At 45.6% G+C, this 25,927-nt stretch overlaps 3 protein-coding genes across 7 annotated transcripts in view; 2 read left to right on the forward strand and 1 right to left on the reverse strand.

Annotated features, from left to right (window-relative positions):
* Positions 1 to 6,976, forward strand: part of AGBL3 (AGBL carboxypeptidase 3) — a 137,060-nt gene extending 130,084 nt beyond the window's left edge. Inside the window, 1 exon segment of the mRNA XM_082473192.1 lies at positions 231 to 6,976. Coding sequence (XP_082329318.1) covers positions 231 to 636 — 406 coding nt within the window. The 3' untranslated portion in view covers positions 637 to 6,976.
* CYREN (cell cycle regulator of NHEJ) overlaps positions 1 to 25,927 on the reverse strand; it is a 78,905-nt gene that overhangs the window by 49,358 nt on the left and 3,620 nt on the right. For 3 of the 5 annotated variants that reach the window (XM_082473172.1, XM_082473173.1, XM_082473174.1), the window contains exon 4: positions 24,544 to 25,571. The exons of 1 other annotated variant lie outside the window; for it this stretch is intronic. In XM_082473172.1, the coding sequence (XP_082329298.1) occupies positions 25,320 to 25,571 (252 nt within the window). In that variant the 3' untranslated portion in view covers positions 24,544 to 25,319. Of the gene's footprint in view, positions 1 to 24,543; positions 25,572 to 25,927 lie in introns of those variants that run through there. One more of the 5 variants, XM_082473175.1, reaches the window with a different exon arrangement.
* TMEM140 (transmembrane protein 140) lies at positions 9,587 to 24,666 on the forward strand. Its single transcript, XM_082473147.1, is given in 5 exon segments — positions 9,587 to 9,701; positions 9,907 to 10,185; positions 21,528 to 21,611; positions 23,126 to 23,701; positions 23,703 to 24,666. Coding segments are annotated over 3 exon segments (633 nt in total). The 5' UTR covers positions 9,587 to 9,701; positions 9,907 to 10,185; positions 21,528 to 21,605; the 3' UTR covers positions 23,754 to 24,666.

A 25,927-nucleotide genomic window follows, 5' to 3' on the forward strand; every position in this document is an offset into this window, starting at 1 on the left:
GATTGGAGTAGTGCTGAAAATCCATGACCAGAAGTGAAGTTAGATCATTCCCACAGAAATAAAGGTAAGAGTCTTAAGGGAGGATGGAAGGAAAAAATCAGCAATATTGATTTTTTCCTTTATTCACCAAAAGGAAAAAAAAAATGATTTATACTATGACAATACCTAAGGACTACAAATACTTATGGTATGTATTGGGCAAAAATTCACATATTTCATTTCTTTCCTAGACTAAACCCATCTACTTACATAAAGAAATACAGCACATCTTGGACACCACCCAGAAATGCCCCTTTGACAAGCCAAAGGACTCTTATGGGAAGCTCCTCAGAATGGCTCCAGTCTGTGTCCCAGAAGTCATTTGAAAGTTTGTCACCGCTCAAAGGGCCCAAGAAGAGGAAAAACCATTCTCGAGTCAAGGCCACAAAGACTAAATACATGAAACCTATCAGCAGCAAATGGGAGACTACTCCCTCAAGTTCTGAGAAGGATGCAGACAAGAGTCTGCAAACTGAAGAATCCAACCAGCAAGACTCTATGCAAACAGCCCCCCATCCAACTAAAAATAAGGGAGAGCAACCAAAAAAGAAGGATGGACAACCCACCTTTCGGTTGAAATTGCAAAGGGACAAATAATCTAGCTTTACGCTGCTTTTTGAAAACTGTGGATGAAAGATAACATACGCCTACACAGTAAAATGAAAAAGAAAAGAAAGAAAAAGAAAAGCCCTCCCGGTCCTTCTATCCCTATCCCACCCCCTACATGTTCATGTGCATGTACTAAACTACAGATTTTAGATATCCCATCTTCTTTAGTTGGAACATCTTTCAGAGAGCTAAAAGGAAATCCAGAGGAAATATAGAAAATTAAAAATCACTTCGATATTTATATTTAATTTTTGTCAAGATGAAAAAAAAATCTCTGAACTTTTGATTTCTTCTGAAATGACTTATTCATACAACACCAAAAGACTAAGACCTCAGAGAAGGAATGACATGTACTATCACTGACATTAATGTCCCTACTAGGCACTTTAATGAATCAGTCAACAAACATCATGTCTGCAGTGTGTTAGAAACCACTAGTGATATAAAAGACATTCCTGGGCTTCCCTGGTGGCACAGTGGTTGAGAATCTGCCTGCCAATGCAGGGGACACGGGTTTGAGCCCTGGTCTGGGAAGATCCCACATGCTGCGGAGCAACTAGGCCCGTGAGCCACAACTACTGAGCCTGCGCGTCTGGAGCCTGTGCTCCACAACAAGAGAGGCCACGACAGTCAGAGGCCTGCGCACCGCGATGAAGAGTGGTCCCCACTCGCCGTGACTAGAGAAAGCCCTCCCACAGAAACGAAGACCCAACACAGCCAAAAATAAATAAATAAAAAATAAAAGACATTCCTGTATTTTTACTACTGTATAATTGTACATATAAAACATACATGACTAAAATAATTGCAGAATAAGACAGTGCATAGTAAAGTACTAAGCTGTGTATCTCCAATAATTAGAGAAAATACTACATATTAAAAGACGCTAATTGCACAGAGGAAAAGTTCGACACAAAATGGCACAAAAATGCACAGATTACTGTTTAAGTAGTCATTTTACTTCTCAAAATTTAGCAAAAGTGTAAAAGATTAGACGTGCAGTTTCTGTTAGAGCTCCAGCCATTTATTCAATGTGAAAGCAAGTGGAGCACCTCACAGTTTGTCACTCATAAGACAGTGAGTACTGGTGAGATTCCTAAAGGACACTGCAGAGAAACAGGTATGTCAGGCAAATAAGTCGAGATGGATGCGGTGAGAAAACAGTCAATCAGCCTGTAGCTGCAGGTCAACAGTGGCACCCATTACAGGATGAGGCTAATGAGGATCAGGCAGTGGAGATCCCACGTGCTGCAACTAAGAGCTGGTGCCCCCAAATAAACAAGTATTTTAAAATAATAATAATAACCTGCCAAAAGAGAAATCACCAGGCCCAGATGAGTTCACTGATGAATTCTACCAAGAATTTAAGAAAGAAATTATACCAATTGTCTACAATCTCTTCCAGAAGACAGAAGCAGAAGGACTACTTCCTAACATATTCTATGGGGCCAGCATTACCCTAATGCTAAAACCAGACAAAATATTGTAAGAAAGGAAAATTACCAATATCTCTTGTGATCATAGATGCAAAAATACTCAACAAAATATTAGAAACAGAAGTCAATAATGTATAAAAATAATTATACACCACAGTCAAGTCAGCTTTATTCTAGGCATTCACATCTGGTTTAACATTCAGATATCAATATAATCCATCACATCAACAGAATAAGGAAGAAAAATTATATGATAACATCAATAGATACAGAAAAAGAGTTTGACAAAATCCCACACCCATTCATGATTAAAAACTCTCAGCAAATTAAGAATGGAGGGAAACTTCCTCAATTTGATAAAGAATACCAAAAAATCTTCAACTCACGATCACACTTAATGATGAAACAAGATACTGCCCTGTTAAGATCAGAAACAAGGCAAAGGTATCTGCTCTCCTACTCCTATTCAACATCGTACTGGAAGCCCTAGGTAATTCATTAAGACAAGGAAATAAAAGGAAGAAATAAAACTGTATTTGTTCACAGAATACATGATTATCTATGTAGAGAATCCCAAAGAATCAACAAAAAAAAAACCTGCTGGAAGTAATAAGCAATTATAGCAAGGTTGCAAGATACAAAGTTAATATACCAAAGTAAATTGCTATCTTATATACCAGCAATGAATCCTGTAATTTGAAATTAAAAACACAATACCATTTACATTGGCACCAAAAATTCAAATACTTAGGTATAAATCAAATATGTTCAAGATCTATATGAGGAATACTGCAAAACTCTGATGAAAGAAATCAAAGATCTAAATAAATGGAGAGACAGTCCATGTACATGGACAAGAAGACTCACTACTGTCAAGATGTCGGTTCTTCCCAACTTGACCTATAGAGTCAATGAAATCCCAATCAAAATTCTAGCAAATTGTCAACAAACTTGATTCTGAAGTTTATATAGAAGAATTAGGACTTCCCCAGTGGTGCAGTGGTTGGGAATCCGCCTGCCAATGCAGAGGACATGGGTTTGATCCCTGGTCTGGGAAGATCCCACATGCTGCGGAGCAACTAAGCCTGTGCGCCACAACTACTGAGCCGGCACTCTAGAGCCTGTGAGCCACAACTACTGAAGCCCGCATGCCACAACTGCTGAGCCCACGTGCCACAACTACTGAAGCCCATGCACCTAGAGCCCGTGCTCTCCAACAAGAGAAGCCACCACAATGAGAAGCCCACGCACCACAATGAAGAGTAGCCACCGCACACCGCAACTAGAGAAAGCCTGCACACAGCAATGAAGACCCAACCCAGACAAAAATAAATAAATAAATAAATTTATTTTTTTTTAAAAAGATTAAAGATTCAGAATAACCAACACAATACTGAAAGGGAAGAAGAAGTCAGAGGATTGATATTATCTGACTACAAGACTTAAAAGACTTACCTATAAAGCTACATTAATCAAGACAGTGTGGTGTTGACAAACCTGAATTCCATGTCCAGCCAAAAAAAAAAAAAAAAAAAATCCTTTAAAATCAGAGACCACTGTGATAGGAGGGCTGAGTATGTGCTGTGACCCCATCCTCTTTGCAGACATGACCCAGATTCTATGTCACCTTTGGTTCTCCACACATGACAGCAGTGATGCCTCATGGAGCCTGGGTTCCTGAGTCGGCACTGATGCTACTGACCCAGGCAGAAGGGCCTTATAATAGGAAAAAGAGACATACACTAACTCTGGAGCTTTCATCCCGACATCGTTAAACTGTTCTTTTATAATGAGGCTTTAAGATAAGGACGATCTGCCCACCATCACCAAAAAAAGTTATATTTCGTTTTTATCCCGGAAGGGTGAGCATCCTTTCTGCATATAAAAGGGGTTTACTTAAGTCATTTTTTCCATACAAAGATCTCCTTCTATACTATCATAGCTGAATTCTTTACTTTCAGAAACATGTTATAAACTCCTAATTGGCAATTTCTCTTTCAAATAAATAAACTATAAACAAAGAAACAAGTATTTCATCAAGCATTTGGCCATCTTCACCCCTCACCTCCAAGCCTGGTAAGAGCCTCTATTCTCCACATTCCTAGGTAGACCACTGGCCCAAACCCTGGCACCCTCCAGGATTCCCAGACCAGTCTCTGCAGATTGTTCTATCCTTTCTTCTTTGGGAAAAGTTGGTGTGGAAAGAACTGTTCATGTCCGAGTCCTGCGTGATGCACAAAAGAGGCTCTGGGCCTGAATCTACTAGAGAGATACTAGGAGAGTGAGATATTGTTTAGAGAAATAAAAGATAGCAAAGTCAGCTGATAGAATGAAGTACTCCCTCTACAGAGGTAACCACAGTTCTGAAGATGACTTGTGCCGAGATGGCAGGGCCACATGAGGGAAGGCACCTGGGTAAAAGAGTCACCCCACCTGAGAACACTTGGAATGAACGACGACAAGGCTCCACTGAAAATACATGAAATGTGAAGACACCCACAGTTCTTCTTGATGTCTCCTGAGTGCTTGTAATTGAACTCCAGATCAGTGAGGAAAGACCTTTGGGGAGGTTCTTCATTTCTCTGACCCAGCTTGTCTGCACTGACCAACACAGGGCTCAAGAGAGCCTACAGAGAAGAGAGATCCCTGGAACCTCTGCAGGCAGGATCAGGCTTCAAGGCTACAGAAAGAAACTCCAAATCAGAGGAAGGAGCCTCACCCAGGAACGTGGGCATGTGAGTCCTCTGCTTCAGCATGTCTCACCATTATGCCCTGACGTGCTTGTGTTCAGAGAATGGGTTATAGCATGACACCACTCTAATCCCCTAGTTTTATGCAACATCAGGTGGGGCCCACGGTGGCCAGAGCTCATGGGTTAGTCTCCTCTGGCTACAGTCAGCCTTTTACATTTTCCCCAATGCACAGTACAAACCTCACTTTCTATGTGTGCGGCAGTGAACAGAACAAAGAGTGTAACGTTTCATTCAACCAGGCCTCACTTGCCCTGCCCCACCAATGGTCTGGCCTGGTTGCCAGGTACTTGTTTGTTCTGGAAGTACAACGCTCCACAGGGGTAGAAGCAGGCAGTTGTGGTCCATGGCATACTAACAGCCAGAGACCCAGCGTCAAGTGTCTTTGGAGCCACAGAGGACCTTCAGACTGCCACAGAACTAGCTGTCCGGCGGCTCCTGGAGCAGTGCTCTGATAGTGTTATTTGACTACTTGAGGCAAAGCCCTTTGGGTTTTCCTTCAGTATGTGCTGCTACGATTTATTTTTTTAGTAAGAAGCCAACATACTGTAAGGAGGAGTAAAGAGCTGGTCAAAAGTTTTTCTGCCCTGGGTAAAGAATACTGTTATGTCAGTGAAAAGATTAAAGAGTTCACACAAAACTACGAAGCCCTCAAACTGCCTTTCAGAGAGGCCAGTCCTCTAAGGGTACAAAGTCTGTGTTAGGCAACACTTAATAGAAATGTGGAAGGGTCCACCTCTTCACTTGAGGACACAGCAGACCTCTCAAAATGAATCAAAAAGCGAAGTTCCTCAACTCTCACGTCATGGTGTGCTAATGGCTCATCTTCAAGAACATACACGACCAGTCAAAACGGAATCGGAATCCTTCCAGTCCCAACCAATTAATGCCAAAGGCATCTCAGAAAAAACGTAGAACAACTTCAAAGGGAAATAATGGATGGTCTGGATGAAAACACTCATCTGCAGGAAAACCTAACCCTGCCTTCCCAAGAAGATGAGGGACAGGAAGAGTGTGGGAACTGAAGAACCAGAAAAAGAAAAACGCTTGAAAAGTATTACACAGGAATAAAACAGGCTGCAAGTGATAAAGGGACCCCTTAAACTCTCTTACTGAAACTGTGCTGCGGGTGATAAGTTTACCTGCTCTCTTTAGAGAAGGTCGTACAGATGATGACAACTTCTCCCTTTTCCAAGGAAGGAGGAGAGTTAAGCCATGAGGTCACCATAAGGGACCCAGGGTCCCATGCAGGTTCAATTCAGATTTCAAAGCAGCCAACTCCACGACATCCACATGCACTGCAGGACATCTGGTGTTTTGTTTTGTTTTGTTTTTCTCTCTTTAAAAGTAATTTCGATTTACCTCTATTTAGTTTAACTGCTGTTATGTAATTGGTTCTTTGTTTTTTTTCTTATTGTTTGATAGAACTATGATTCCTAAGAGTGTTTTTAAATATATATGGTTTTAATTTAATTGTGATACATTATTTCCATTTCATTAGGCACCCTAGAATTAGAAGATATAGTACTGTATTTTTACTATTATTTAAACCATCATCAATGTTTTACAAAACTAGGTGGAGATATTTGAAACAAAGGGAAAAAGAAGACTATTACAATATATCTATTAGAAGTCTATAGGACTTCCCAGGTGGTCCAGTGGTTAAGAATCCATGCTTCCACTGCAGGGGGCATGGGTTTGATCCCTGGTCGGGGAACTAAGATCCCACATGCCCTGCGGCTCAGGCAAAAAAAAAAAAGTCTGAAAAAAAGTCTGTAAAAGTAGCTTAATATTTACCTCAATAAATTTTTATTCATTTTATTAGCTTCAAGAAAACAAAAACCTAAACAACAACAAAGATATTCCCTGCTAAACCTATCAGTATTTTTATTAGTTACAAAGTTCACAGATTAATTTAAGGGGCTTGAAATTTACAAACATTTGTTTCTTATTTTGTAATTTTCTGAAATTTGTCATTTCGGATTTGTCCATGATACTCTTTGCTATCTAAATGTCTTTAGATTATATGCAGTTAAAACTTTTCCCTTTAAAAAACAATAAAGGGGCAAAAATCCAGTTCTAGAACTGCAACCTGAGAAAATCCTCCATCCACTCCCAGTGAGAATACCAAAACTGTTTTTTTTTTTAAAAATTAAGTCTTTAGAAATTGTCCTAAGGGCACACAGCAAGTGAAGAAACATTTATTCAAGAAAATCTACCAAATCTCAGTAAGAACAGTGAGAGTTTGTGGCACTTAAGCCACAACCCATTTCTCCCTTCACCCCAGTTCAGCATGAGGGAAACTCCACTCTCCCAAGAGTGTGACCAAGGACACAGGAATAGCACTCCCCCAGCTCCCAGTCAAGGGCTATGGTATCTCCCCAGGCAAGGCAGGCTGCTAGCATTTCTCATGCCCCTACCTTTATTTCAGAGGCTAAATTCCAGGCAAGTACAACCAAGAGGTCAGAGCCTCCTGTCCTCCAGCCAACCAGAGGGCTGGGTGGAGGACAAGACAAAGGCTCTTCCCCAGATTCAGCAGGTCAAGAAGCTGGAGTCCCAGTCACCTTTGCCCAAGCTTGTTCATAGGGTGGAGGTTCCACGCAGGGTAAAAAGACCAGCGGCTACCGCCCCACCCAGCACCACACTCAAAAAGCAGAGGTGTCACTCTAGAAGAAGTGGATCGCTGTCTCCACCCCCAGCTCCACAGCTGTGGCTCAGACAGTTTGCCCCAGGAGGAGAGGCATTCCATAAGAACTAAGAGCTCTGCAGTTCTCCCTACCTATACTGATTTGTTTGGAACAGAATGTGGAGAAGTTCAAGCCTAAGGGTGCTGTCAAAAACAACAGAGATTTGGGTGGTTAGCAATTAAGAGGAGGCTAGTAGCTTGATAAGAGCGACAAACTCTACTAGAGGACCACTATGTTGTCAGAGGGAACCAGTGAAAGAGACAGCTAAAAAGAGCCCTCCAAGGGTTTAAAAAAAAAAAAAAAAATTAGACTTTCAGTAAAAAATGGCAAACTGGACACATATTTAGAAACATATTTATCCTTTTGAGAAGGACACACATGCTCCTTCTCAAAAACCTACTAAAATAACAATTTTATCTTTTAAGACAAAGCTACAAGGATGAGACTAGGAGAGGAGGCCATTTTGGAAGCTAGAAAGCAGAATGGCTTTAAACTTCCCAACTTCTAGTGAAAGCCAGATGGAATGCAACAAGACTTTCAAAATTATAAAGGCAAATTATTTTTAACCTAAAAGTCTATACTCTTCTAGCTTTGATCAAATTTAAGAATAGAATAAAGAATAGATCAAGAAAAGCATTTGACACAGGAAATATGAGATCCAACATTGGACAGAGGCAATGAGAACCCCAGGATGGTGGTAGTGAAATGAAATGCCAGGATGACAGCTGTGTATCAGCCCAGACTTGCTGGGAAGGCTCCGGGGGAGACTATCTTGGGAAGAGATCAAGTATCATGCCTAAAAATTCCTTGAAAAAAGATATTATGAAGATTTAAGGGTTGGGTTAGTGTTAAGTACACAGAAAACCAAGCAAACAAAAAGTTAAGGCGAGTATCATCTCCAGAAAAAGACAAAAAATTATGCAGGAAAGGAAAAAAAATCATCATTTTCTGTGTGCCTCAGCTACTATATATGGTATTTACATAGTTATAATATTGTAGACACTGAGTACCAATTTAAACAAAATAATAACCAATTTGGAAGAGGGAATTAGGACTTGTGGAACATGGGTCAGGAAGAAGAAAGCTACATCTTCATCTTCTATAGTTGAGAGTCAAAAGATTATGCTGGAAACTGAAAAATCAAGAAGTACCATTATCAGCATGTTACTGACAGAGCAGAGGTAAATACCTAAAGAATCAGGTAAAGCAGATGAGGTGCTTACCCTGGAGAAGAAGAAGGTGCTAGTGTGGGACTACCGTTTTCTATAACAAACTTTGACAAATTCTTGACTCTTTAAAAACTATGTGCATTCTAACTTCAAATAAAATTCTTAAATGTATACTTCTATCTCTTCTATATTGTGTCACTTCATTCACCAGTGTTCAGGTTTCAGCGTGACTAGTCTATACCAGTACCAAAAAATTAATTTTATCTCTGCCTTGAAGGCATTATTATGAAGGCTAGACAAGATATTCAGAAATTCTGCTTTTGATAATTAACAGCTACCATTACTGTGTGCCCAGTACTGTACTAAGAACCTTCATGCATTATCTCCAATTTCCACAACAGCCATGCAAAGTAGGTATTGTTTCCATTTTACACATGAGACCCTGATGCTCAGAGAGGTTAAACAATTTACTAATCTGTAGCAGAGCTCCCTGATCCCAGAGTTTCTGTTCTTCCTTCCTATTAGATCACATCACCTACATCACCTCTTTCTAGGGTTTGAGTTTAAAAGAACTACAAAGGGGAAAAAATGTAGCAGTTCAAAGAACTCCTTTGAGGGAAGGCCAGCGAGGGGAAGAGGAACCCTGAAGGATTCAGCAATATTACTAGGTAGCTGTGTACTGACTTAACCGAGCTTAACCCCAAATTGGAATTTCCAGCTGGTCATGTGAGCATAGAAAGCAATTTTTAAACTCTGGCGAGGAGCCCCTATGATTACAAAAATAAAAGCTCTGTTCTGCTCTTATTTTGAAATAAGAGGTATTCCAGCTGTTCCAGCATGGGCCTCAACACCCTGGTGAGGACACTACGACGACAAGGTTCTGTGTCCAGGGACGCCCAGTCATCCTACAAAGCCGATTTCTGAAAAGGAGGGGACAGGTGCATAACTGCTTCCCCAGTGGTGACCTGGGTCTGGGATCTCAGACCAGATGATCTTGAGGGTCCCTTCTGAGTAAGATTCTAGGTTGTATTTATCTTGGTTTAAAACATTAGGAGTTTTGAGAGTGTCTTGGCCAGTTTCCTTTCTGGAATTGTGGTGTGATATAATCAAGACACTTACCTGCCTCTTTAAGTCTACTGGTTGGTTGGTTCAGGTGTGGGTAAAGTGGCCGGTTTGGGGAACAACAATGTTGTTTACATTCTTTCTTTCTGAAAAGTCAGGAGCCACCGGCAAGAAATGAAAGTGAAATCAGGGGATAGTGTCATCAGTCAGCACAAATGTGACAAAGTTCAGAGAGCTGTTTACTTAGGCACAACTGCGCCTTCCAGCCGGTCACAAGCTCGGGGCTTATGCTCGGGGCTGCATCGTCCCCGTCTCCACCGGCCTCATTTCTGGAACCTGACATTAGGAAGCAGCGAGAGAGAAGAATCAAGCGAAGCTGATTTCCTGCTCCTCCTCTTTATGAGTGTTTTGTGGGTTCTGCATCTTCTTTTTGGTAAGTACCTACCCTACACGCCCCACAGCTCGCCCAGACGCCTGCCTCTCTGCAAGACAAGTCAGCTTTCCTCTCAGACCCTGCATGCTAGCCATGGGCCCGGGGAAACGACTGGTAGTCAGGGTCTGGGGACCTTCCCCCCTATACAGACCCACTTTCGTGAGCCCTGCTCTTCTTCCCTTCTTCTCCCTACTCCCTTCAGCATCACCCTGTGCGACTCTGGCCTCAGAAGTGGTGCAGGTAATGCCAGTATAACTGGTTAGAAATGCAGGGGAGAACTGTGGGCAGCAGGGTCTTGCACCAAGTCTGTACAAATAATGGTTAGTGACGCATGAAGTGGATTCTTCATCAGAAATAGGCCACCAAACAAAAGCAGATCACTGACTCGCAGTAGCTAAACTGGTAGTTACAGGAAACATCATGAGTTCTTAAAATACGCACTGTGGACTAAGATTGTCAGAAAGACCTGTGTTCTTGACTCAGAAAGAAGACAAGAGGGTCTAAGAGATTTTCAGACCCTATGTTATTAGACTACATTGCTCTTCACACCTTGATGGAAATTCATGGTGGGATTTTAGTTCAGTTGGTGCAGATCTTAAAAGATTTTTTTTTTAATGTGGGCTATTTCCCTAATAATTTCCAGTATGCTTCTTCACCTGTAAGATCAAAGGCTCTTTGGGAAGAGATAAATACATGTATTATGTAATTCGTCCTTCCTTCCTTCCTCATGACAGCTGAAATGCATTTTTCAGTATCTTCTTCCTAAATCTCATCTCTCCCAAAGTCCCGAATCCGTGCATATGACGTTCTCCTTTTGATTTTGTATATTCCCCTTTCTCAACACTCTTTCCAGCTAACCCCCTGCTTTATCTAATCACTAAGATTGTTCGTTTTCTAAATTTCACTTTTACATAAATATAACACATGATTCTGGAAATATTTTTAATGCAAAAAGAAAGGAACTCTTACCCATAATGCCCAGAGATATCAGGCAAACATTAACATTTTAGAACAATTCCATAGTCTCTTTCTTGCAGTCATACTATAAAGTGTGATTTCAGACCTGGTTCTTCTAAAGGCTGCATAGAGTTTTAGTATCTTGATATGTCATAATTTGATTCTAATGTTGGGTATTCAAGTTGCTTCTCATTTTTTGCCAAAGTAATACTGTGATGAACATTCCTGTATATAAATCATTGATTGCATTTCTGATTGCTGCCTTAGGGTAGACTCGTAAGTGGAATTACTTGGCCAAAAGGTATGATGATTTTTAGGGTTTTTAGTGCCTTTTGCCATATTGCCTCCCAGAATGTTTCTAAGAATTTTCACATCCACCATCATTATATGAAAATGCCAGTTTTACTGCACTCTTGATATCAAGTGTTTTTAGCTGCAGTTTTAATAGGGAAACTTACAGATTATTTTACTTGGCATATCTTTGATTACATTACATGAGGTATAGACTTTTTTTTCATGTTAGTTAATGTGATAGAGTGTTTTATAATAAGAAATATGTGTTTGGTCTCTGTCCCCATTTCTGGCACAGAGCTCCTAAAACCCTTGGAATTTCCTAAGTGATAATAGAGGTAAAGGTGTCTTTTTTTTATTCATTACAAACTCTTTTCAACCACCTCTGAGTTGTTAATGACTCGACTTTTGGCAAGTCGCTAAGGATGGGGCCGGCTGCCAGGGAAAACCACCACCCCAGCCCCCAACCTCTAGGGATGTGAGAGCGGCTGGAGACAGAGTTCAGTCACCAGTGGCCAATGAGTCAATCAATCATACCTACGTAATGAAACCTCCATAAAAATCCCTGAAGTACAGGGTTCAAGAGCTTCTGGGCTGGTGGACACGTGGAGGTGCCAGGAGGGTGACAGGCCTAGAGAGGGCATGGAAGCTCCACGACCCTTCCCCCCTACCCTTTGCCCTCTGCATCTTCTGGGTGGCTGTTCCTTCTCTGATGAATGAGTTTTCTAGTAAGTAGGCTGTTTTCCTGAGTTCTGTGTGAGCCACTCTAGCAAATTAATCAAACCCAAGGAGGGGGTCATAGGAAACTCGAAGTTATCCTAGACTTGCACTGGGTGGGGGGCAGCGCTCGGCTTGCGGCACTGACCCCTTAACCTGTGGGATCTGATGCTATCTCCAGGTAGATAGTGTCAGAATTAAGTGAAATTATAGGACATCCAGGTGTCACAGAGAATTCCCTGGTGAGGAAAAACCCTCACACATTTGGTGGAGGGTACAAATAAACAAAAAAGAATTTTTTACAGTTAACTATTTTGCATTCCTTCTTATGTGAAATATCTCTTCATATGCCTTGTCCATTTTTATGGAGATTAATGTTTTTCTTATCTGTTTGCATGAACATTTGTTGTATTAGGTATATTAACCATTTCATGTTTGTTGCAGATATTTTTCCATACTCACTGACTTTTTTTTTTTTTTTGGGGGGCTGCATTGCGTCTTCTTTGCTGTGCTCCGGCTTTCTCTAGTTGTGACGAGCGGGGGCTACTCTTCGTTGCGGTGCGGTGGCTTCTCTTGTGGCACAGCACAGGCTCTAGGCGTGCGGGCTTCTGTAGTTGTGGTGCGAGGGCTCAGTAGTTGTGGCTCGCGGGCTCTAGAGTGCAGACTCAGCAGCTGTGGCGCACGGGCTTAGTTGCTCTGTGACATGTGGGATCTTCCCGGACCAGGGCTCGAACCCGTGTCCCCTGCATTGGCAGGCAGATTCCTAACCACTGTGCCACTAGGGAAGCCCTCCATGCTCACTGACTTTTAATTTTACATTTTGTTGTACAGAAATGTATATTTTAATAGTTAAATCTGTACTGCTTTTTTCTTTGTAGTTTCAATTTGCTTTTAAGCTCAGGGCATTCTTTCTCATTCATAAATCAAATATTTACTTTTTTCTAGATCTTTTTTTTCTTTTGTCTGTTTGTTCCTTACATTTCACTACTGGATCCATGTGAAATTTATTTTGGTATGTGGAGTGAGGTGAGGCCCTAAAATCGTTTTCTTTTGTTTTCACTAATCAATTGCTTCAGCATTAGTCAATGGAAAACCCTTTCTTCCACCGAATTATAACACCAATTTTATGGTGTATTAACTTCATATACATGGCTTTTCTGAGATATTCTGCTCTCTGAGCTGTCCATCCAGTACCCCTGCCATTCTGTTCTATTGGGCCCACTTTCCCCTCAGTTATTTCTACCTGGGAGCTGGACACTGCAATGACCTCAGTGACTCTAGCCTGCCTTAGGCCTCTTCAAGTGAATTACAGCTTAAGGTGAATTAATTAATATAATAAATATCTTTGGAAGTTTAATCTTCAAATGCATGCACAGTGTGTTGTCATAGAAACTGAGAGTTTGCAGGGCTTTATTCTATACCCCTGGGCTCACACCACCTCAGCGGTCTCAGCCCTGTCAAAATGACAGAACTGAAATAATTTAGCAATGAGTTTACTCATTCCTTCGTTCAAGGGAAAACAATCCACAGATCCAGGGAGCACAGTACCTCGCAAGCAGCGGAGCACTCTTTCTAGGGACGCGGGACAGAGCATTAGAAGAGGTAACATGGCTTAGAATGAAACCTCGACCTCGTAGCCAGCAGGTCCTATTTCCTGGGGAAGGTGAGCTGGCTCAAGCTGCTGGAAGACTGTGATTGGTGTATGTTAGGTTTCCTTGACAGGTGTTTCCCATGCAGGCTGACTTGGGTTTAGATTTGTGACCTGGGCTGGGCCACTGGGGCCGCCTCATTTTCTGAGTCCCAATATACAACTTAACTTTATCAGCCAAAAATCTAGACTTGAATAGACTTTGGGAGGGGACGCCCCCGATCCCCAGCTTTTCTGTGAGGACACAGATCTTTTGCCCACTCAGCAGCAGCAGGGAGGTGGAGGTACTAACAGCAGAGACCCTGGCAGAGCAGAGAACACAAAGGAGCAGCAACCTCGGCCCCTTCTGGCAGCATCCTGCCCACCAGGAAGCATCAGGCCTCGGTCAGCACCCCCCTAAGAGTGACCAGGGAAAGAGCTGCTTTCTCAGGGACGGAGGGAGAGGCCCCATAGCACCTGCTACTCAGTTGGCCTGTGATTTGCTTTCTTTGAGTTATTTTGGTGAGTTACAAAGCCATTTCATATGCGTTACAAGCTCTCCAGGTAAGAACCGCATCCTCCTGTGTGGGGATGGAGGTGAAGTCCTAGAAGACTTAGCCTCCTTTCCGGCCAACTCTCAAAATAACTTTTGCAAAACTGAAGGTCTAAGTCTAAGTGACCGTCTATCATTCTTTACCTCCTCTTCTTTACTTTTGACTGCTGGGGGCAAACTACGTTCACTAGTTTTACAGCAGGGCTAGTGGGCAGAACCGCCAGAGACAACGCCCGGCACTGCTCCCACCCCAGTTCAGGAACTCTCCACACCTTCAGCCCCGCCACCTGGGGCCTCGCGCCTTAGGTTTGGGGGAGCAGGGGCTTGAGTTAATGAAGCACCTAGTGAGGATATAATCCAAACCTCTCACCCTGGCCTCCAAAGTCCTCAGGGACCTGGGTCCGCTCCCCTGTCCAGCCTCGTCCTGTCCCCTCAGTCACTGGGCTGTCACCAGCCCCTGGTCTGTTCCTCTCCCAACCCAGTATTTATAACCACTGCACTCTGTTTCTAGAAGGCTCTTGCCCTGGCTCTTTCACACCCCTCAGGCCTCAAATCAAATGTCTCCTTCACAGACAGGCCTTCCCTGACCCTCCAATGGAGAACCATCACTTCCTTCTACCAGGTTCTCTCCTTCACGTCACCCTGTTTATTTGCTTCCCAAATCTCTTCAAAAATTATAATTAACTTTTTAAAAATACATGTTTGGTGTTTGTCTCCCCAACCAGAGTGCAAGCTCAAGGAAGGCAAGCCCCTGCTTTGCCCTGCATGTTACTGATTCCCCGGGGCCTGTGACTCAGGGAATCGTCCAATGTGTATCATGGCTGGAGTCACAAGAGGAAACCCTGGCCTCAGCAGCAGAAGGGGGGCGGTGACTCCCCATGTGAGTGCAGGAGAGAGGGCAGGAGCTGCACAATCGAGAGTGACAGCAAAGGCCGTCACTCTTTGCTGGTACTGTTATTTGTCTTCAAACTCTGCCTTGGGGCCTGTGAATCTTGGCCCTCCATAAACTGCACTGTGAAGTGTCCCCAGTAAAAACCAAACGAGGATGGGTCCCAAGGTACAGGCGTTTTCTCATTTTTAAGGATTTTTTCCCCCGCGCTAAATTTTTTTTTGACCTTTGCTCCCGGCTGGATCGTCTGCTTACTAGCAGGGCTAATGAGCAACAAAACAACTGGACAAACAGCAAGTTAATATTAATGGAGCCGCTGAGACAGTCTATTCCAGTAGCTGGAGGTGGAGGGGGGCGGCGAGGGCTCCAACTCCACGCTGCAGTCTCATGGTGTAGTCATGTTTCTGCTGGCAAAGCTGTTTTTATTTACATGGAAAAATTAAGTAAATCCAGACGTCACAGTGTTCCATAAAAAGCCACTGCTGGCCCGGCTGTCCAAGAGGCATGTGAAACCCAGGCTGCTGCTTCCATCTTACAACATTTGGGAAACAGCGCTGTGGCCTCGTTTTCAAAAGTAAGAACCTGAGCTCACGTTTCTGCCAAAGCAAAGATGACACATTTCCCTTTCTTCTTCCCTTTTTATTTTCGTCAGGAGCCACACCCAAACCACGAGCACACTGATGCTCAGTGAGTTCAGCCAGACAGATTTTCACCAGGGCTGGAGGCCCCCTCTGACAAGCTGGCTCTCTCCTCTGTTAGATTCTGTTTTTCTGACTTTCTTCTGCTCGTATTTTCTTCCCTGGGCTTTGCTCCCCCCATTCACGTCGCAGCCCCACCCTCCGCCCCTGCCCTGCTCTTCCCTCGTGTTCCCTTTCTCCCCTGGACCACAGCCTCCACCGCAGCACCAGAGCAGGCACCAGTCCACCTGTGCAGATCAAATTAACTCACTTCAGTCTCACAACAGCCCCCAGGGACAGGCCCGCAGGCGCGTTAAGGGCGGGGATGTAGACGCTGGCAAGCTCAGGACATGCCCAAGGTCACGCGCTATGAGCGACAGGACAGCAGCCTGAACCCCGGTGGTCTGGCACTAAGGTCCACGCTCTTCACCACCACGTCCCTCACACCATCCCGGAGTCGTCGGCGCCAGCCACCAGTGAGGCCAGCTTCCTGGAGTCCAGGTCCTCCAGAGAAGCTCTGTTCTGAACCCCAGCACTAGTGTCTCCTCAAGAATGTCACTTCTCTGAGCCTCAGTTTCCTCTCTATGATAATAATAATTTAAGTAATACTAGGTAATGTTCCACATGCTGCACATAAATCACCTCACTTAATTTCCATAACATTTACAAAACAAGTTCTATTATTGTACCCATTTTGCAGATGAGAAAACTAGGCAGAGAGACATTCACATAGCTAGTAAATGGTAGAGCGGGGATTTGAACCCAGTACACACAGCTTCAAAGTCTAAGCTCAGACGCACTATTCCACAGTGTCACCCCCATACAAGAGGAGAATAACGTGATGTCCACACTCTGTGGCCGTCAAGATTAAAGGGGATGATGCAGCATGTGAGGGCCAGACCTCGGGAGACAAAGCTCAGGTTCTTACAGTGATTTCACAATTCTGCCCGACAGGCCTCACCAGGCCCACTTGGGGAACTTACTGAGCCTCAGTAAGCCTCAGTTTTCTCCTCTGGAAAGTGAAGATAATAACATTAAATGTGCTCTCACAGTGAAAACTTAAGAATACCTGCTAAGTGCTTAGTACAGGGCCTGGCACAGAGTAAATGCTCAAAAAGATTTTGAGGTCAGTATTTAATCATTAATAACCCCTCAATCAAACTAGATTCCTTCTTAGACACCTCCAGTGATCACAAAGACTTCTCAAAGCAAGTTCTGCCCTCTAAGGTCCGCTATAGCTTTCTTAAGTCATTAATGAGAAGGAAGGCCGGGAGATGAATTTGTAGCCAATAAACTAAAAACCCATCCGTTTTTCTTTCAAGCTTCTTTTCCACAAAACTTGCAAACTGTGTAGTGTCTGACAGCAGCAAAATTATAACATCCAAGTTTTGCCAGGTCATGGCAGCAACTGCTCCTGCTAGTGCCAGGGCAGGGCGGGGCAGGGACTCGCCACACCTGAGTCCGTCCTTGCAAGGGGCCTCACAGCGTCCAACGCCTGGAGCTACAGGCTCACATACATGTCTGAGAAAGAGGGGACAAGCTTGAGGAAACTTACATTTAGGAAATGGGAAGAATAAAAAACAGAGAAGGACCAGAAGGAGGAGAACTAGGACAGAGATTCAGGTCAAAAAAACAGAAGGAGGCATTTATGAAGCTCTACGTGCCATGGCTGACGTTCACGAAACCATTTGGAGGTCACTCAGTGGGTACTTACTGCGTGCCCATAATGTGCCAGGGAGTCCCGGGTGTGGGGATATAACAGTTAAAGACAGATTTTGAGAGAGACGGGCAGCCATAGATTTTTGTCTGATTTGCCTAACAGATAAAATTCCTTGCCCACATGAAGTTTACATTCTACTGAGGGTTGTAGGTGGAAGACAAAAGAAAACATTTAGCACGTTAGATGGTGGAAAACGGCAAGGAGGAAGAGCAGGGAAGGAGCGCGGGGAGAGCGGGGCCGGGGGCCGCGGAGGGGCTGCTACGGCTTCAAAATGCCAACCAGGGACGGCGCCACCGAGAAAGGGACCTTTGAGCAGAGACCCAAGGGATAACAGAAGAGCACTCCAGGCGAGGAATGCAAGTGCAAAGTCCTGAGCCTGCCTCAAGTTTCTGGAAAATGCGAAAGGAGCCAACGTGGCCGAAGCCGGGGGAGGGAGTGGAGAGCAGGAGTAACGGGAGAAGACGTCCAGGAGGCGACACGGGCACTAACAGCACTGGGGAGTCCTGGTCCCAAAGAAGCAGGAGAAGGCCAAGTTACTGTCAATGTTGTCCCTGGAAAGTGGGCGCCCTTGGCGTCAAGAGTCATCCTTGTTAACAAGCTCCAGGACGTTTACACACCTGCGGGCACAGCACACTGTATCATTCCCTGGCCGAGGAATTCAAACGTTCCAGAGTCTCGTCCCCACCCTCTGGAGGGGGAGCTCGGACTGAAGGGGAGCCTTGCAGGAACTTGCCTTCCTCTCCGACGGGCACCTCTAAGGGCTCATTAAACACTTGATGAACGAAGCAGAATCTCCCGGTGGTGGACGAGCGGTGCCCTGATACGAGCGACAGTGCAGGGTGCCCCAGGAGGCTAACCTCGGGCGCGTCACTCGGGACAGAGGCGCGCGGGTGGTGAACTCGGGCAAAATGGCGAGAAACTAAATAAGCCCCAGCTGTATATAAAGTCTTGTTACTGAATATCATTACACGTTCAGGCAGGAAGAATGAACTGAAAAAACAGAATGAGGTGGGTGATTTGAGAGTGGGTATTTTTGCTAAGTCAATGTAGAGAAAGGAGTTTTCTAGGGAATCTCGTATGTTGGGATAAGATGAAAATGTAATATGTGAAGTCATGATTAGAGCAGTGACAAATCATAAGTTATAAATAAGTATATGATCAACATTTGTATACAGCAGCCGCATAATGATTAAGCTGATAAATATTTTAGCATAAAAGAAAGAAGTGTTTGGGAGCCGGAGATTAGAGCTACAGACCTTCTCTAAAACAGAAACAAAGGTCAACGGGGCCGCAGTTTACAAAGTCCATTTTGACTCTGCAACTCAAGAGAGCACATGGTAGGGCCTTCAGCCATCTGAAGTAAACAAGCCGGTGTCGGTGGCAAGAGCCGGCCTCCCCGCTCCATCGCCCTTCTCAAGTGTTCCTTACAGTCAAGGGACAGGCCAGGGGTGAAACCTATGCTGGGAAAAGCTCTCTGGTCACCCGTTCTCTGCCTGCCAGGTGTCCTATATTCGGGGCATGGGTGGCCGGAGGGATTTTCAGTGTGACAATCTGCCAGAACTCCAATCCTCCCTCAGACACGACCTCATGAAAGTTTCACTCTTTTAACATGAAGGTGGCAAGAACATAATTTAGAAGATCAGGATACTATGTCTGTGCCTCTTTCAGCCATCATCCCATCAAAGTGAAAACTTCAGAGGTGCTTAAACTAAAAAACAGAAGCAAACAAAAAAACTGCCTCAAATGCACGGTCTGGGAGTGTTCTCCTCCTGCTTCTCTAACTGGGACTCTGCTGCCCTGGGCTCTCTGGTGACACTCCACACACTCACTCAGAGTCCAGATCTGTGTCTTGGTCCAGGGGCCCCACTGCCCCAAAAGGGTTACGCTTTACGATGACCGTTGTGACGGCAAAAGGCTAGCAGCGTTTATTTATAGAGAGCTCATATACACTGACAAACAGAAACCAAAACTGAAAATGATAAAAAAAAAAAAAAAAAAGGAAATGACAGCACTCCCAAGAGAAAAAAACAGAGACAGTCAACAAACACTTAAAAAACATTAAACCTTGCTCATTAAAAAGAAACAGTATAGCAATGCTGTGTCATTTTTCATTATCAAAGATGAAAAGGGGCTTCCCTGGTGGCGCAGTGGTTGAGAATCTGCCTACCAATGCAGGGGACACGGGTTCGAGCCCTGGTCTGGGAAGATCCCACATGCCGCGGAGCAACTAGGCCCGTGAGCCACAACTACTGAGCCTGCGCGTCTGGAGCCTGTGCTCCACAACAAGAGAGGCCGCGATGGTGAGAGGCCCGCGCACCGCGATGAAGAGTGGCCCCCGCACGACGCAAGTCGAAAAAGCCCTCGCACAGAAACGAAGACCCAATGCAGCCAAAAATAAAATAATTAATTAATTAAAAGAAAAAAAAAAAATTAAAAAAAAAAAAAAAAAAAAGATGAAAAGACAAGAAAATTCAATATGGGAGGATGAGATGAGATAAGTACTCTCTTAAACTGCTGGTGGAAGGATAAACTGATTCACAAACATAGTCACCATGGCATTATTTTTAATATTATAAAACAAGATCGTAAGACAGAATATATAAACCATACACAACAGAACAGCTAATGCAGCCGTTAAAAATATTGTTTAGGAAACACTTCTAATGACAAAGGGAAATATTAATGCTATAATGATGTTTACAAAGCAGGATACAAGCACATATATTTATGTGGTCCCAACTATGTAAAACATTATAGAAGGAAATGTCGTTGAGTGCTTACTTCTACAACCTTGAAGTTATAGACGATTTTTAGTCTTGTCTCCATACTTTCGTACATTTTTCTAGTTTTCTACAACCAACATGCATTACTTTATTATAAACAGGAAAAACTTCACCTAAAAATAGCAACAGTGACTCAGCAGTGTCCCCTTCTGCCCTCTGAAGGAAGCACAGGCTTATCATCTAAAGGGAATTTAAAAGCTCATTGTGGTGAGAACATGAATACTAGGATTGTTAAAAGCCAAAACAGAACAGAACAGGGTAAGCTCTTAGGAAGGCAGAGGAGAGTACCCTAGGGTTTTCCAACCAAATAACCATATCGTTTTACTGGGAAGTGCTTAGAAAAAAGAAGCTAGGATTAGCCCCCAACCTCTCTGTCCACATCCCAACAGGAAGCACAGAGGAGCCATCCCAGCACTGAGTATATATGAGACGTAAAACACGGCCCCTCATCTCAAGAAGCTTTGCCGTCTTGTTAGATAAGTACATGCAGTACCTAAAGGACGCTACAAGTCATTTTCATTCATTCAGCAACAACAAACAAAGAGTTCCTACTGTGTATCAGGCACCATTCTGGGATAAAACAGCTAGTGGAAGCATAAGCTTGGCCTTCAGCTGTATCAGAGTCTGTACTGAAGTAGTCTGAGAAAGCTGGTGAAAAATCAGTAGGACTCAGAGAGGCAGAGAACAGGGTAGGACTTGAGGAGGTGGAGTGGCTGAGCGGGTGGGCAGTCGGGAACGGGGACAGTGGGCAGGTGCTGGACTCAGCAAAGCAAGGGCGGGAGACCAAAGGGGGCAGGGCCTCACTAGAGAACCCAAGTTCAAGTTCTAAGTCGTACCAGATCGTGGTGAGCCTCACGTACCAGGCACAGGAGTTGGGACTGAATTCTATGTGCATAAAGGGGTGAGAGGAAGTAAATCAGGGACTACCACCTTCTCCACACGCCTGCTCATGGGCTTCCTAGCTCCAATTTATTTTGTTTCACTCTCTATTGAAGAGAGAAGAGGAAGTCAGAAACAAAGGCCCTGGGTGCCTGGGGAGCTGCTGCGTGAGGTGGCTCATGCAGTCTCCTCTGAGAAGCCCCAGGAATCTTTTTGCATTAAGCTTAATAATAATTTTTTTTTTTTTAGCCCAAGTGTAACAGGCTTGAAATAGGAGAAGTAAGAGGGAGCATTTACACAAAGGCACCCCAACTCCCAACCTGGACCATGGAGGCAAGTCAAATCTTATTTCCCACTGCACAATGGTGTAAATCCGGATTCCAGCCCTGGAAATCCATCCTACACCCCGAAATACCTAAATCCGTTAAAAATGGAGATACAGGCTTTTACAAACATTTGTTAATATGTAAAACCGTGCAAACTATGTTCCTGTTGGGAATTTTTCCCATCCCCTGGGCTGGACTGGTTAAAACTTCTTACCGTACCAATCTAATACCGTGGACTAAACACACACTTTTTACACCTGATAAATCTTTCTGTCTCTGCCAAAGGAGTCACTGATAAAGCTTTATTCTCATTAGCCACCTACTGCAGACTGAACGTCTGTGTCTCCCCAGAATTCGTATGTTGAAACCTAACCCCCAATGAGACAGTATTTGTAAGTGGGGCCTTTGAGAGGTGATTAGAATGGGATCGGTGCCCTTAAAAAAGAGGCCCCAGAGAGTTCCTGGTCCCTTCCACCATGTGAGGACACAGCAAAAAGCTGAGCCCTTACCACACCCCGAATGAGCCGGAGCCTTGATTTTGGACTTGCCGGCCGCCAGAACTGAGAGGAAGAAACCTCTGTTGTTGATAAGGCACCCAGCCCAAAGTAACTTGCTGTGGCAGCCTGCACGGACTGACGCCGCCCTCCCCCTCAGTCTGTTCCACATCCTGCCCCCTCTCACCACGCTTTGTTTTTCCACGTGCAGGACAAGTGTGGGAGTGGTCAGGCAGACCCTCCAGCCAGCTCTGGGAAAGGTGAGGGGCTGCGCCTCTCAAGGGGTCCCTCCAGAAACTGATCTCCAGGGCTGCCTCTGGACCTCTCTCCAAGGCCGCCACTGGCCACCACTCCCTGCACTGCCCACACCACGGGCAGCCCTGGCCGGGTGCACTGCAGGACACCACTCTGTGCTCTGGCCCTGTGCTCCTAGGCACTTCAGGATGGAAATGGCTGTTTTGTTCCATACTGGCAAATTTACAAATATAAAGGCACAGTATGCAGACTACTGTTGGAGAGGCCAATTTGGAGAAGTCCTTCTGATTAAAAACTTAGTGAAAAGATTTTTCCAAAAAGATGAGGAAGGTACATCCTATATATATCGATACTATATACTACAGAGGGACTAGAGAAGGCAAGTTCCCTGTAGATCAATTTGGCAAAATGCAGTAAAATCACTAAAAAATATTGCTACCCTTGACCCAGTGATTGCAGTTTTAGATATTAATCCTAAGGAAAAATCAGATTCAGCAAAGTCTCAGGCCAAAGGGCATTCAGTTACGATCTTTCCCGCCCTCAAAGTGGCCAGGAGGGCCCTTCCTCCTGATCTCAGCCCAGAGAGGCAGCTGACGACTGAGCCCATGGACCATGCCTGGAGGTTACCCCAGATCTCTTGGTTCTGGTTTGGCTGTCTTGAAGGGAGTTTGCCACAGGTTTTTATGTAATTCCAGAACGGAGAGCATGAGCTTGAGAAGAAACTGGGAGGGAGACAGGGAGAACTGGACACTCACAGCGTGACTTCCTGCAGGTACCCAGGGAGGCGCCCTGCGAAGCGCAGGAGAAGATGCCCGTCCTAAGGTCAAGGCGGAGGAACCAGCTGCGGTTCCTGGGAATCATGACGCTCACAGTCACAGCAATCTTCCTGCTGTTCTTTGCTCTCCTCTGGAAGGCCGGCAACCTCATCGACTTGCCCAACCTCAGAATTGGCTTCTACAACTTCTGTCTCTGGAACGAGGGCACTGGGGCCCTACAGTGTCACCAGTTCCCTGAGCTGGAGGCCCTGGGGGTGCCTCGAGTTGGCCTGGCCCTGGCCAGGCTTGGCGTGTACGGGGCCCTGGTCCTCACCCTCTTCGTCCCCCTGCCTCTCCTCCTGGCCTGGTGCAACAGTAACGAGGGAGAGTGGCAGCTGGCCGTGGGCTTCCTGGCCACGTCCTCCATGCTGCTGGCCAGCGGCCTGGGCCTCTTCCTCACCTACACATGGAAGTGGCTCCGGCCCTCCCTCCTGGGGCCTGGGTTTCTAGCTCTGGGTGTTGCCCAGGGCTTACTCATCCTCTTGCTTATGGCCACAGTCGTGTTCCCTCAGAGGGCAAAGGACAAGAACTTGAGAGCTGCTAGCTCTGTCTAAAGGCTTACGTGACTGCAAGGGTTCTGTTTGAACTATGCTCAGAGAAGGTGCCAGAGAATTCATGGGCTGCTGTGTCGTCTCAGCCAGCCTGTTTCATAGTTAATGCTGATCTCAAGCTCTAGCAGACAGGACCCACCACGGAGGGGGTAGGGCACCTGACGTCAAGGACAAGAGGCAGCAAGGGCGGCCAGGGCTCCCTCAGCTTCTTAGTGTAGGGTTGTGTGTCCTTTGGGACTTGTAAGGTTCCCAAAGACACCCTAAAACCACACAGCTCATTGTCACAAGAATTCCTGCTTTAATTAACTGATCTGAGCAAGCCATTCTTACTTTATCCTCAGAACAATGGGGAAATAAGGCTTCCCGTCATGGGGCCAGATTTCCAGGACAAGTTGCCAAATGCCAGACTGGAACCCAGTGAGGGTCTATGAAGAAACACCTCAGGGGCCCTGGGGGCCCTGCCTGGCCAGCTCCCCATCTCACCAAGGCGGGTAGAATGCGATGAGCCCCTCACCTCTGACAATGCTCCCAAAGGCCCAGGAATAACCTGAGGGATTCACCGAAGACAGAACACATGGGCACGAAGAGCAGCCCTGGTGGCTTTGAAGGTTCCTCTGAAAAGGCTCCCGGACCTGAAGCCCGACAGAGCAGGGGGTCAGCGGGCAGATCACTCCCAGCACGTGACCTGGGAGTTCAGGAGCCGAAGACACTGGGTCCCTGGTCAGGAGAGGAAGGTGCACAGGACTGACCGGTTCCACATCCACGTGAATGCCGCATCCCCTCACCTCTCACCCCGGGCCCAGAAAGGATACAAGCACAACTCATGCACCGGCGAACTTTGTGTATTTTTCAGCACCTGTATATTGAAAACCTGTACAGCACGTGATTGCCTCATCCTATGCCTGTCAAAAGCCACACTGAATACAGAAGCAGAAACACAGACTCTAGTGTGATGTCTTGTCCTTGGCGTCTCCTTTGGGTTCCTGTCCCACTCTTGCTTTCCGACTGTCCAGGGACCAAGGCCGAGGCCACCAAGTGGAAGAAAGGTGGCAGCTCGGGGGGAGGAGGCCTGATTGGTCAGGAGGCTTCCCAATCTGTACGCTGAGCCTCCGGCTCCTAGACGAAGCCCAGCACTGTGGCAGGGTGTCTGGTTCAGGGCTGGACGAGCAAGGGCTCACAGACTGACTGACTGCCTCGCGATGGAAGCTATTTTTAAAACAGGCTTCCTCCTTAGGGAGGCCAAACAGTAGGAATTCCAGTGTACTTAGCAGCCAAACTTGTTTTTCTTTAAAAATTATTAAGTTGACTCTTTGGTTCCAGTAAGTTGACCACCACAACCTCACCTCCCTGGAACCAGGTAACTGAACACAACAGACGGTGGGGATCCCAGGCCCTCTGAGCGAGGAGAGAGCACAGTGCAGGGAGGATTTCTAACGGGAGCTCATCCTGATTCCTCACCTCCCAAGGTGAATCTGCGCAGCCCAGAGCGGCGCGAAGCTGGGAGCAGAAGCCATTGACAGTCTGAGGGCAGCGCCCAGGCCAAGAGGGAAACCCAGCTTCCTCCAGCCACTCTGGGCAGAAAGTCCTGGAAGTTTGTCCCTTAGCTGAAAAATATCTCTCTGACGTATTTTAGGGCATCCTGGTCTTCCTCGTGGCCTTGGCTGCAGGCCGAGTCAGAACCCGCAGGCCCCGCAGGCCCCGGTGGAAGGCCGTCTGCCCCACAGGCCTCGTCCTCACTGCTGCTCCCGGGGGGACTCGGGGACGGCGGCGCTGAGCCGGCTGGGGAGTGCTCTGGCTTATCAGCGCCTGCCACAGGCAGCTGTTCCGAAGGCTTTTCCTGTTTTCGGCCCTGCTGAGTAGAAGCAATGGCAGGCAAAACAGACGGGGTTTTACTTCCCTAACGTGCTGGTTTATCTGTCAGTGACGCAGAACAGGCCCAGAAGCAACTGTGAAGCCAGCACGTGACGAGTCAGGCCCTGCCCCCAAATCACAGGTGGCCCCTCCCTCCCTTCACCCGACTCCCCACCTCCCCGCCACCCCTTCTCAGATGGTGCAGAAGTAGAGACCAGCTTGGGAGAGCGGCGGCAGGGGCCTGAGGAACAGCACCACAGGAAAGAAAACTAGAATAAATGTACGTGGAAAGGCAGGGTGACAGAACGGAAGGAGCACAGGATACGAACCCCGAGTGTGGGCCTTAGCCTCTCCCTT

Source organism: Balaenoptera physalus (genome assembly GCF_965194825.1).
Source record: "Balaenoptera physalus genome assembly, chromosome: 8".
In the NCBI taxonomy this organism is placed as follows: domain Eukaryota; kingdom Metazoa; phylum Chordata; class Mammalia; order Artiodactyla; family Balaenopteridae; genus Balaenoptera; species Balaenoptera physalus.